The sequence below is a fragment of the Haliotis rubra genome, unplaced genomic scaffold, assembly GCF_003918875.1.
Source record: "Haliotis rubra isolate DU_JTF1 unplaced genomic scaffold, ASM391887v1 Scf201, whole genome shotgun sequence".
NCBI classification, from domain to species: Eukaryota; Metazoa; Mollusca; class Gastropoda; order Lepetellida; family Haliotidae; genus Haliotis; species Haliotis rubra.
The window spans coordinates 33604-47293 of record NW_025766015.1 but is presented as its reverse complement, the minus strand read 5'-3'; the positions used below and the strand labels follow the sequence as shown (position 1 = coordinate 47293).

The following is a 13690-nucleotide window of genomic DNA, read 5'->3' as shown; positions in this document are numbered from 1 at the left end:
TGGTGGTGAGGTGTGTATGGTGGTGAGGTGTATGTATGGTGGTGAGGCGTTTATGTTAGTGAGGTGTGTATGGTGGTGAGGCGTGTAACTTGTGACAATAGCGTGGAATAGTTCAATATATCAAGCAGTTTTTTCTTTTTCAAAATGTTTGATCTACATTCTAGAAGTTGGTGAGTCAAAAATGAAACATACTTTATAAAAAGAATTGTATGGTGAAACATACAACTTTTGGTGAAAAAATTAAATGTCTTATCTTTTTCAAAGTAAATCATTTGAGAACCTCCTGAAAGTCCTGAATTCTTTCCTGAACAATTGTGAGTGACGGATGGTACCCTCAGAGCAGATCACCTGATGGTCAAATGGTCAAATGACAAAACATGTATCACTAATTTGCAATTTAACACCTCATGAAAATCTAATTAAGCACACATACTTATTATTCTCTGACGCTGACAATTAGCAACATTGACATTGTGAACACCAAGCTACACAACTGAAAGACAATGGCATGCATTAAACATATCAGCGCACCTTACCACTTGCTTCACCGCGAATCTTAGCATGAAGAATGAGTTACTAATGAGCAATTCTAATCCGGATCTTCACTAAGGGTTTACAACAGAAAATAAATTTACAAAACGTATGTGCAAATATTGAACAACATTTGTTGTAAAATTAATCACTTGTTAAGGTACAATGATTGTATCAGAAAAGAACGTATACAATGTGCACGTGGCGTCGTTCGGAGTTGCCAATCCTCATGTTCTGATATCTGTTGGTTGGTTTTCCAGACAGAAAGACAAATAATGTCAGTACATACGGATTGTGTTTCATTGAATAAGAATTTGCATAGCCTCTTTTCAAACAGAGGTCATGTTACTCAAATGAAATCGGTAGAAAGTGTAAAGTTATGTGCTGTGAGGGCCACACGATATCGAACATTGGTATGCTCAATGGTATGCTCATGAGATCTTGGTCAGTCCCTTATGAAATGGTATCAGATGATATTGTGTTTAGGTTGCAGTAAAACTAAATGGGAACAGAACTTAAGTGGTAAAACTTAGTTTGCGGCTTTCGTATTAAAAAATCAGAACATACACGTGTGCTTATGAAAACGTATTTGTTAATAAAAGCAGTCATTCAATATGTATTTGGAAGCTGGTGAACGAGGAGAGTTATATGGATATACAACTTCTTTAATATTAATATCAGCGACGTTTCGGTGTAGCTACTAACACCGTTTTCAAGCAATCAAGTAATGTCACTTGCTTAATAACAGTGTCGGTAGCTACACCGAAACGTCTCTCATATTCATATTTAAAAAGTTGTATATCCATAGAACTCTCCTCGTTGTTGAATATTTACGCCTTGTACGTGGCAAGGTAAACGTGTGCAAACACAACTAAACTGCATCATGTTAGTGTAACAATTTACCTTCCAAAGTACACATTCCTTCAAATTTAGAAATTTGACTTTTACCCAGAAATATACAAATATTAATAATCGTTTGTACCTTGTTGAGACCAATCAGCCTTATATCAGTGTGGGCCCGTGAAGATCCGGGTTTGAATTGGTCTTGAGCAACCTATAATTGTAATAAGAGGTGATTACCGGATCGGGTGGTCATTCGCGCTGAGTTTGTATCACAGTAGCGTAGATCGATGTTCATGCTGTTGATGACTGGTGCGTCTGGTCCAGACTCGATTATTTACAGATAGCTGGAATATTGCTGAGTGAGACGTTAAGCAACAAATAAAGAAAGAAGAGTTTGGCCTTGTTCGTCCATTGTTACATGACAAGAAAAACGGATTTTAAAAATGGATTGTGTTATTGTACTAAATGACTGTATAAAGTATATTCTGTAACATCTAGAAATCACATGTTGACCCATGTTCAGAATGATTTCTATTCTTTCTATTCTTGTAAGGTATAATATCAATACAAACAACCAAACATTAAAAAAAATTGTTTTATCACACATCACTTGCTTGATAAATGTGTTAGTACCTACACCGAAACGTCGAAACGCCGCAGTCATTGCAATAAAGAAGATGACCATCCATACAACTTGGTTTTCCTTAATCTATACAACTTCTAAAATGCCTCTCAAAGAAGTTATTCAGCACTTCAGAGGGTAGATCAACCTGCGAAATTGATAGCTTTGACGTTGATGGCGACATTGGTTTACATGGAGTCTCGGCTATTTTCATACATCTAAATCGAGGTACTTGCCTAATTTCTCCTGAAACCAGTTTCACATTGTAGAGTCTGTAGGTCCCTAAAGGCTGAATTATTGATACCACTCTTCCCCTATCCTTTCCATCAATAGAAACAAAGTCATTTACATTGAGACCGTAATCCATGAGAACAACATTAATCAAGCAGACGACGCCGGATGTAAACAAAAGGGGAGATACCTTTGTCACGACTACTTAATATAGAAGAAAATATACAATTTAAAATATTCAATTGAAAAATAATACTAATCCCCTGGACACAGAAATGGAACTTTAATTTGTCCACAAACCTTATGTTTTGTTTGGTTGACATTTTTCTGTGAAAAAGTGCTTGAATGGAGTTATAATGTGAATTTAAAATATCGAGGTGGCACCAGAAAGGTCACTCGCACTCGATCAGCTGATTGTAAAAGTAGTTCGGCATTATGACGTCCCTATCGTTGAATAACTTAGTTTGGTTACACAACATTCGTTAAGTAACTTTCAACTGGTTACACAACACCTGTTTCAAATAACCAAACTTATCTCATTACGATATTCAGAACACGTGTGTAATAAAAGGGCATTAGTCGACTGGTGTTTTGGCTGTAACAAACAGTACGCATTCAACTCATTTCCAACAGCACTGTCCAGGCAGACGGCTGTGATCCGAAAAAATTAACAGACGAGTCACAACTCCCGCAGAACTTTTACAAACCCCTGGCGCTACCCGAAACGCATGCACATTGTCGCGATCCGAAATCATCCGTCATGAGAGACGTGACTCGTGGGTCAACCGATTATCTATCTCTCACTAACTGTAGAGCTTGGTCATGTGTACGCTGTGTTATTTTCTTGCCAGCATGACATGAGCGTGAGTTCCTGTTGAACGTGATTGCGAAAACAACTGACACGACGGTGGAGTGCTAAAATTTATTGTGCGCCCAACGCGACGAACGTTTTGCTGGCTTGGTTAACAACCATAGTCGGTCACAGTCAGTCCAAACGGTAAATTCGGATCCCTCCACCAGGGTCGTGATTGATCTCTAATGTTGGATCCGCAAGGAACAATTTTGTGGCAAGAGCATGTCCGTAATGGGTCGAAGTGGATTAACAAATTTGATCGAGCAGCATAATATGTCCGTAATTGGGCGAAGCACAATGCGTGATTATCAAGCATCAGATCGGATCAAGAGCGACATTCTTCATGAATTGTAAAACATTAAGTCCGGTGTTTGTTTGTTTGTTAGTAGAAATTTTCCAAATGTAAAGTTAGTCTGTATATAATTCATTATGGACAAGACAATCCTTGATATCACCGAGTTTGACCACCCAATCCTGTATGTCGCCTTTTATGACAAGCATGGGTTGCTGATAAACCCTAATCTTCACGGATCTGAAACATTAAGATCAATTGTGGATTGATGGTGATACACTTAGACATGGTAAGGGACAAAACTGACTATAAAAGACGAGTTTTCACCTTTGCCAAACTACATATTTTACCATCAAAACCAATCTCCACTAGTACCCCGGATGCATCTACGGCTCGGCCCGATAATTTTATTACCTCCCTTAGCTGGGTCCGCCTTCTCACAGTAGCCAATCAGATAAGCCGTTGCAACCGAGCTTGCCAGTGCGCTGATAGCGGACGCAGCCGTGAAGGTTTGCTCGCTATGCGACTCAGATTTAGGGAAAAATCATACAGACAATTTGACATGTCTGAAACCTTCCAAAAATATATGCAAGAACTCCTACCACTTCCAGAATTGTGTTGCCAAGTTTAATCAGTTAGATAAAAGAAGCGAAAGTGAGTTATGAAAGAAGTCTTGTCATTGGCAAGCTAATTGAATAAAAAGCCAGCAAAAGGGAGGTAATAAAATTATCGGGCCGAACCGTAGATGCATCCAGGGTACTAGTGGACATTTATCGGAACGTATACTCTTGAGGTTATAGAGGATGGTCCACCTGATGAAGCCCCGTTTTCTCGCCGTCGCGGTATTTACATCCCAAATCAACCACGTGTTCTCTCTACACCAATCACCGGAACCATATCCTGGACAACCTCAACCTGCTTCGCATGGAGAGACGGCACAGGCAACTCACCGCCCTCCCTTGGGGTCCTCTCTTTCCCCATCTTTACAAAAATCGACTTGAGAAATTTGCCAACTTCATAGATCGATCCTAATGATGTTAATCACTGGACTGTCTGGTCCAGACAACCAACAACCACCAATTCGCCTCTATAGTTATCATGACAGGTAACAGTCTAGGCCAGTCCTCTCTGAGATTCGCAACAAATTTTACATGTCTCTGAAGAGATAATGCATCTCCCTGGATTATTATGGATTTCTCACTAAATCGATCAAGCGCTACACCAATAACTTCCTCAAAACGCTGATTCAAACAACACATTTTAAACAACGAAATACATGTACTGTTATCAAACCTATACCTGCTCGTTCACATATTCATTCCAGTCACTCTGTATTCGCTGGGAGAGTTCACGTTGGTCATTTGGGGGTTTAATTCATGGTACAATGTTCAAGGTTGAACAATATCAGCGTATGTTAGCCGAATGCGCACAGACAGAATGAACCACTGAAATGAACGCACTAAAAATGTCTCATGCGATCAGATGATAACAGATGTATGCACTTATTGAGGACAAAGTTATGCTCATACTTGAGTTGTTGTGAATATATATCATCGCCGGTTTGTCGTGATTGACCAAGGTTTGCTAATGAATGGTTTTCTTATGATAAAACACAATGTTTTGCTGTTTTTATTGATATTATATATGACGAGAATAGTTTTAAGACACACAGAGAAATTATCCTGAACATGGGTCAACGTGAGATTTCTATATGCTACAGAATATACTTTTTATACAGAACATTTAGTATAAACACATGATCCATTCCATGTAACAACGGACAAACGAGGCCATACTAGTCTTTGTTTGTTTGTTGCTTAACGCAGCAATATTCCAGCTATATGGCGGCGGTCTGTCAATAATCGAGTCTGGACCAGACAACCCAGTGATCAGTATCATGAGCATCGTACAAGTAATTGGGATATGATAATATTAATTTTACGCCGCACTCAGCACTATTCCAGCTATATGGCGGCGGTCTGTCAATAATCGAGTCTGGACCAGACAACCCAGTGATCAGTATCATGAGCATCGTACAAGTAATTGGGATATGATAATATTAATTTTACGCCGCACTCAGCACTATTCCAGCTATATGGCGGCGGTCTGTAAATAATCGAGTCTGGACCAGACAACCCAGTGATCAGTATCATGAGCATCGTACAAGTAATTGGGATATGATAATATTAATTTTACGCCGCACTCAGCACTATTCCAGCTATATGGCGGCGGTCTGTCAATAATCGAGTCTGGACCAGACAACCCAGTGATCAGTATCATGAGCATCGTACAAGTAATTGGGATATGATAATATTAATTTTACGCCGCACTCAGCACTATTCCAGTTATATGGCGGCGGTCTGTAAATAATCGAGTCTGGACCAGACAACCCAGTGATCAGTATCATGAGCATCGTACAAGTAATTGGGATATGATAATATTAATTTTACGCCGCACTCAGCACTATTCCAGCTATATGGCGGCGGTCTGTAAATACTCGAGTCTGGACCAGACAACCCAGTGAAAGTATTATGAGCATCAGACTAAACTGGGATATGATGACATGTGTCAACCAAGTCAGCTAGCCTGACAAGCATGGGTTGCTGAGGACCAATTCAAACCCGGATCTTTACGTGTCCATACAATTCACTAACTAAGGGTGATTGTACGAGATACACATGATTAGTAATCATGGGTAAAAATGAAACATTACAGATCATACATTTTGAAAGGTAAATTGTTACACACAAACACGATGTACTTAGTTGTGCTTGAAACGTTTACTTTGCCACGAACTGGGCGTGATTATTCAGTTACTACTCTAAAGATAGTTCTCATAAGCACATGTGTATTTATGTTGATTCGAATTATTCTAACTTTTACCACTTAATTTCAGTTCCCTTTTACTTTTACTAACTCATGCTTCATGCTAAGACTCGCGGTGAAGCAAGTGGTAAGGTGCCCTGATATGTTTAATGCTTGTCATTGTGTTTCAGTTGTGTAGCTTGGTGTTCACAATGTCAATCTCTGGATAGTCTGGTTAAGATATGATTGTTCACAGACCGCCGTCATAGCGGGATATATAAATTATACCCTATGTACGCTTCAAGAGATACGAATAAGTTATATGGCCTCAAACAAACGAAAAAAATCTGTTTCCAGCGAATTATTTACATCATTCTGTTGTTCTAAAGATTAGTTTAGGGAAGTATGTGCCAAAGATCAAGGATAATAAAGAATAATAAATCTCCACTGTGTGCTTCAACAGATTTCCCCAATACCGTACTGTCAGCAACCCAGTGATCCCATATCTTAAATTTAATATCCATTTACGACCTTCTAGAAATCGTAGTAAACCATCTTTTTTATGGTTTTGTCCGTCCTGAATTTAATCTTCGACTCTTATTAGTCAATGGCTTGTTCCAAAACAATGTTCAGTACGTGCAGGAGGTTCGCAATCGATTTACTTTGAAGCCGAGACATGTGTTTGGTATTCTGAACTGTCCCGTGCCATAGTTACTAACTTACACACCTCACCTCCATACACGCCTCACCACCATACACACCTCACCACCATACACACCTCACCACCATACACCCCTCACCACCATACACCCTTCACCACCATGCACACCTCACCACCATACACACCATTAAGACACTATGAAAATGAACACATTGTTTTCTAAGTATGAGCTTTTATTCAGCTATATATTAAATCACATCACCATGACAAACAGTTGTAATATAGTGAAACCAATTTGCAACTGCTACTGCTGCTAGAAAGGTGGACAACATTTACTCTGTGTCAGTGGTCACTCGGGGAGAGGTCCACGTCATCAGTAACATGTCATCAATGGCCGAAATGGTGCTGCGAGATTCTTTGCCTTTTTAGCTGTAGTAAACTATGTTCATCCTGTAATAAATCATCGCAGTAAAGACAATATTTGATATTATCATTAATGTAAAAACACACAGTGGACTGACGTAGGATTGAAGCATAAGTTTTCCTAAAATGATAATAAAAGTGTAACTGATTCATGATATGTAGTCGCTTATGATAGGATTACATAAACTAAATGTCATCTGTGCGTCAAGTTGTCTACGTTTGTTCTGTAACAACTCATCGTAAATAACAATCAATATAATACAAAAACCCACATCAAACTAACGTCAACATCTTGTCTAAAAATCTGTAAACTATAAATCGTCTCTAGTGTATCAGTGAAGCATCAATTTGTTATGTTAGGATTAAATAAACTACATGTCATCTATGCGTCTAGTTGTCTGTGAAGGTGAAGCCATTTCAAACAATGTGTGCCCTGGCGTGATCCAGTACGACACAAGTCCCAAGATGAGGCAGTATGCTGACATTCGTACAACGACGGCTCCTGGTATAAAGATAAAATTGATTTTAACTTGATATAACGTAATCGTGCAGTTTCTTAAAAACCTTTGTAATCTCACACGTTTTTGAAACCAAAATCATTTTCCCGTCGAAATACCCACACTTTCCTATATCGATGTTGAATCCTTATTCAAATTAACGGCAGTGTTTTTATATAGATTCAACAACATGACTAACGAAATCGGTTGTCGAAAGCTCAGTATCTATAACACCACTGGAATTGCAATAGGATCCCGACCGAATCACGCAGCCCCACAGAGCGACCTTTACTCTAAAACACCCGCTATTAATATAGTATTGAATATATAATATGATTTTTTCAGAGTAAAGTTGTTAAGGTTGAGGGGGAAGTCATTAAACTACCCTATGGATGTGGCTTAGATTTTCTAATCTTAACAGTATGGTATCTTAAAGTCGCCTACCATTCTGACATGTGTCCCCTGTGTATCCACCGGTACATTTACATTCGGCTGGAGTTTGGGATGTGTCACATGTACCGCCATGGAGGCATTCCGTTCCCCGGTGGTGCAAATAGCTCTTGCAGGAGCTGAAAATCATCAACACTAAATATAGTCCACGCATTGAGCATATCAACAAGACATCCTCAGCTATCTGATTATCCGTCATTCAGTTGAAAATTTATGTGACATTGCAAGGAGCGATGTAAATCAGCTAATTCGACATCGTTTTGTTCTATGTGAACACACACTGCAGCTATCACGTGGGAGAGATACCTACTGTCTAATTGGAGGTTGTGTACTGTAGATTTAGAAACCTTTTCTTTTCTTCGGAAACCAAGCACTTCCGAGTGACACTTCAAATGCATAAAACTGATTGATATATCTTCTATAATTTGACTAATTCAATTTTCTCCTGGAAACCAGTTTACTGGAGCGGCCTCTTTGTCAACGAAACTACTTTGCGTTTGGTAAATACCGCCTTTTTGAAGACCTGTCGGAAATGTACGAGAACTGGGAGTTATTTCAATGTTGTACCAGTAGGCTGGGAATAACTCCCCAGTAACAGTAGTGCATGTTTGTAAACAAATACACCCTGAAGTATGGCTTTATAACACGATCTGTAGCTGGAAACGAGTTGCCATAGCACAAACAAAATGTCTAAATCTTGTCAGTGTTGTGACTGATGAGAGTATGCCCATGGTTAGTGGCCACTGTGTGTTTTACTGAATTGTGTTCTGAAATAGCTTTAATCATGTATGTTAAGCTGTTGATCTGACAGTGAACGTATACATTTCTAATGGGCTATCGGCAGCTGTTGTTTTATCCAAGCAAATACCATCTATACATCGATGTAAAAATGCAAGTGAAATTAACAGCCAGATTTTGACAAGTCACAATGAAGAGTGTCACGGTAGAATATACCGTATGGTATCATTCAGTCTTATAAAGTTGTAAGATCATCCTGGACATAAATGTAACCATGACTCACAATGGTAAGAACAATGCGTTTGTGACATTTGACATTTTATAATGAATATATTTACAACCATATTTGATTGATGACTGAATGTTTACAGGGGCTGAGCTGTAGTAACAAGTCACCTACCTGTCTCACACGTGTCCCCTCTGTATCCACCGGTACATTTGCATACGGCTGGATGTTTGGTTGTGTCACATGTACCGCCATTCTTGCATTGTCCTCCACTGGCTGTGCATATCGGTGTTGAAGGAGCTGAAATTCATTGACTAGTGTTTCATCATCTGTAGATTCTATCCGATACGCGTGGTATAACCTCCTAGAGAACATGCTAATCATAAGTTAGTTTGGACATGTATAGTGAGTCACTCAACATTACATAAAGTCCAGATGAAATAACAACTGATTGATCACCTGTATATTCTGTGAAGACAAGCATTGTATGATCTCCCGGATATGACGTTAAACATATTCTGGACATATATAGTGATTCTACACTGCATTTTGAAACAGGGTGCACATTAATGAAGTCAAGATCAAGTAACAAGTTTATTTTTCAATAGAAAAATGTAATGGTACAATATACACAAGTGTTTAAGCTGTAGTAACAAGTTACCTACCTGTCTCACACGTGTCTCCTTTGTATCCATTGGCACAATTACATACGGCTGGAGATGCGCTTATGTCACATGTACCGCCATTCTGACATTGACCCCCACCGGTTGTGCATATGGCTGCTGCTGGAGCTGAAATTCATTGACATTAAAATGATTCATCATCTGTAGATGTCCCGGAGAAGATGTTAATAGTAATCTGGACATATATGATGATTCAACACATATTAATAAGTTAAGATCAAATAACAACTTTGACGATAGAAACACAATTCACAAGTGTTTAAGCTGTAGTAACAAGTTACCTACCTGTCTCACACGTGTCTCCTTTGTATCCATTGACACAATTACATACGGCTGGAGATGCGCTTATGTCACATGTACCGCCATTCTGACATTGACTTCCACCGGTTGTGCATATGGCTGCTGCAGGAGCTGAAATTCATTGACATTAAATGATTCATCATCTGTAGATGTCAAGCATTGTATGAAGATGTTAATAGTAATCTGGATATATTTGATGATTGAAACAACACATATTAATAAGTTCAAGATCAAATAACAACTTTGACGATAGAAACACAATGGTACAAGTGTTTAAGCTGTAGTAACAAGTTACCTACCTGTCTCACACGTGTCTCCTGTGTATCCACCGGTACAAGTACATACGGCTGGACTTTGGTTATGTCACATGTACCGCCATGCTTGCACATCCGTTCCACCGTTGTGCATATGGCTGATGAAGGAGGAGCTGAAATTCATTGACATAAGTGATTGAACCTGTATATTCTCAGACAAGCATTTTATGATGTCCCGGATAAGATGTTAAACATATTCTGGACATATATAGTTGATTCAACACTGCATTTTGAAACAGGATGCACATTAATGAAGTCAAGATCAAGTAACAAGTTTATTCTTCAATGAAAAATGTAATGGTACACAATACACAAGTGTGTAAGCTGTAGTAACAAGTTACCTACCTGTCTCACACGTGTCCCTGTGTATCCACCGGTACAAGTACATACGGCTGGACTTTTGGTTATGTCACATGTACCGCCATTCTTGCATTCCGTTCCACCGTCGGTGCATGTGCTGATGAAGGAGGAGCTGAAATTGCTGACAATAAGTGATTGATCACCTGTATATTAAATGATTCATCATCTGTAGATGTCCCGGAGAAGATGTTAATAGTAATCTGGACATATATGATGATTCAACACATATTAATAAGTTAAGATCAAATAACAACTTTGACGATAGAAACACAATACACAAGTGTTTAAGCTGTAGTAACAAGTTACCTACCTGTCTCACACGTGTCTCCTTTGTATCCATTGACACAATTACATACGGCTGGAGATGCGCTTATGTCACATGTACCGCCATTCTGACATTGACTTCCACCGGTTGTGCATATGGCTGCTGCTGGAGCTGAAATTCATTGACATTAAAATGATTCATCATCTGTAGATGTCCCGGAGAAGATGTTAATAGTAATCTGGACATATATGATGATTCAACACATATTAATAAGTTAAGATCAAATAACAACTTTGACGATAGAAACACAATACACAAGTGTTTAAGCTGTAGTAACAAGTTACCTACCTGTCTCACACGTGTCTCCTTTGTATCCATTGACACAATTACATACGGCTGGAGATGCGCTTATGTCACATGTACCGCCATTCTGACATTGACTTCCACCGGTTGTGCATATGGCTGCTGCTGGAGCTGAAATTCATTGACATTAAAATGATTCATCATCTGTAGATGTCCCGGAGAAGATGTTAATAGTAATCTGGACATATATGATGATTCAACACATATTAATAAGTTAAGATCAAATAACAACTTTGACGATAGAAACACAATACACAAGTGTTTAAGCTGTAGTAACAAGTTACCTACCTGTCTCACACGTGTCTCCTTTGTATTCATTGATACATTTACATACGGCTGGAGATGCGCTTATGTCACATGATCCGCCATTCTGACATTGACCTCCACCGGTTGTGCATATTTCTGCTGCAGATGCTGAAAAAATAATTAGGTTGAAACTTTTTGTTGGGTTGAGTCCCATCCGGGATTCGAACCCATACCCTCAGAACCAGGCATCTAATCGCCAGCACACAAAGTCAGATGCCTAACCCGCTCAGCCACCGCGACTTCCACTAGTGGCGATTAGGTGCCTGACTCTGAGGGTGTGAGGTTCGAATCCCGGATGGGACTCAACCCAACAAAAAGTACTAGAATCTGTACTTTACTAAGAAAGTGTAATCCCAAATATAACATATGTTACGGTTATGTGTAATTAAAGGAGCATAAGCGTTTCTGGGTGAATACTGTTAACAATAAATCTTGAACATCTTGAGACCACGAGGTAATACAGTGACCAATATAATCAATCTGATATAAAAAATGTTTAAATGCAATTGCTTGAAAAATATGAATATGTACTTACCAGCGACAATCAGTGAAACTGTAAAGTAGATTTATGCTCGGTATAAATAACTTAGAAAGCTGAAGTTAAGATTTTTCAGAATATGTGATCATGCATTAAATGTGAAAAATGTTCAGATCCATGCATGTGTTAGGGTTAGAGCTGTACACCAAACAGAGTATTATCAATACTGGAGTAGGAGTAGATGCGTTTACTTTACCTTAGTTCGTACGTTACAGTCATTTTAGAACAATATTTGCCACTTACGAACTAAAAGTCGAAAGAGAGCCATTTTCAGCATGGTGCCAGGCCTTGGGTTCCCTTACGGTGTGTTGAGTCAACGCACTCAAAACACAGACAGCTCAGAGCGTCTCTGGCTTTTATATGGTATGTTACCATGGGGTACACTGTTGACAGTAGTGCATGTATGCCCCCGCAGACACCGTTGATAAGGGGATAACTCACTTTAAGCATATCTACTCAAGATTCAAGTACTTTCATGACATACAATTGCAGTGCAGATGAATAAGTCAAACACGTGTTTATATCAGATTAAACTGAAAATCTGTACGATCCAGTGCAAGCCATACCGATCTCAATATACCCATTTCTTACATGGAATATTGAAAGACATGCGTGTGTTTAACTCATGATTTTGGTAGATAGATAATTATATATCTTACAGTTATTCCACTCCACTGACATACTCACGTGAACGTGAAGTAAAATAGAAATAAAAAGTACAAATGTACAGTTTCACTTGAAGAAGGTATTGGTTCGGTTTAGACCCAGTATTAACACTATTGCTCGTTAGAGGTGATGTGGCCAGGGAAAAACAAGACTGGCTATCATCCGAGGAAATGTGAATGCAAGGCCATACAGGGATGAAGTGTTGAGACCTTTTGGGGTGCTTATTAAACGAAAACTGTGTTGGCGGATATGGATGCCCAGGGTGGTCACACTCGCTATTGATGACGTGTCCCCTGATCCTGTCTCATTATGTGACTCTTTATGCACTTTTGGAATGATTTAACTCTGATTTGTGCTTTTATTTTGACCCCTTGACTCATTCTTAAAGAATTGAGGTAAATGCAACACCAGCATTCAAGTGAATATTTCGTCAAGTTATTGGAAAATGATTTCTTTTTTTTGTAAACTAGTTATCGTAAATCTCACATACGTCATTGTTTTTTATTTTCTGGTCAATTGAAGTCGCTGATGACTTCCGTTTGCTCAGTAGTTTATATAACTGAAGGTTATCGTGTCAGTGTAAATGTATGGGGTACCGATGCCACAAATCAGTAGCATATTTCATTTCTTATGTGATTATTTGACAATAAGGTTTTCAATCTATGGGGGCGTTTCTTTTGACCGTCAGTTTAGTTTGTACGCAAGTGTAACTTAATAAGCTAT

At 38.9% G+C, this 13690-nt stretch overlaps 1 protein-coding gene across 1 annotated transcript; it reads right to left on the bottom strand.

Annotated features, from left to right (window-relative positions):
• Positions 1–7062: 7062 nt before the first annotated feature.
• On the bottom strand, positions 7063–12648 carry LOC124275687 (fibropellin-3-like). The gene is made up of 10 exons (XM_046711311.1): positions 12545–12648; positions 12299–12316; positions 11746–11871; positions 11443–11568; positions 11140–11265; positions 10141–10266; positions 9838–9963; positions 9347–9472; positions 8203–8327; positions 7063–7763 (listed from the first exon to the last, which is right to left on the bottom strand). Exons 1-10 carry the CDS (start codon positions 12576–12578, stop codon positions 7644–7646), a joined length of 1053 nt encoding a protein of 350 aa, XP_046567267.1. The 5' UTR covers positions 12579–12648; the 3' UTR covers positions 7063–7643.
• Between the last annotated feature and the right edge of the window lie 1042 nt (positions 12649–13690).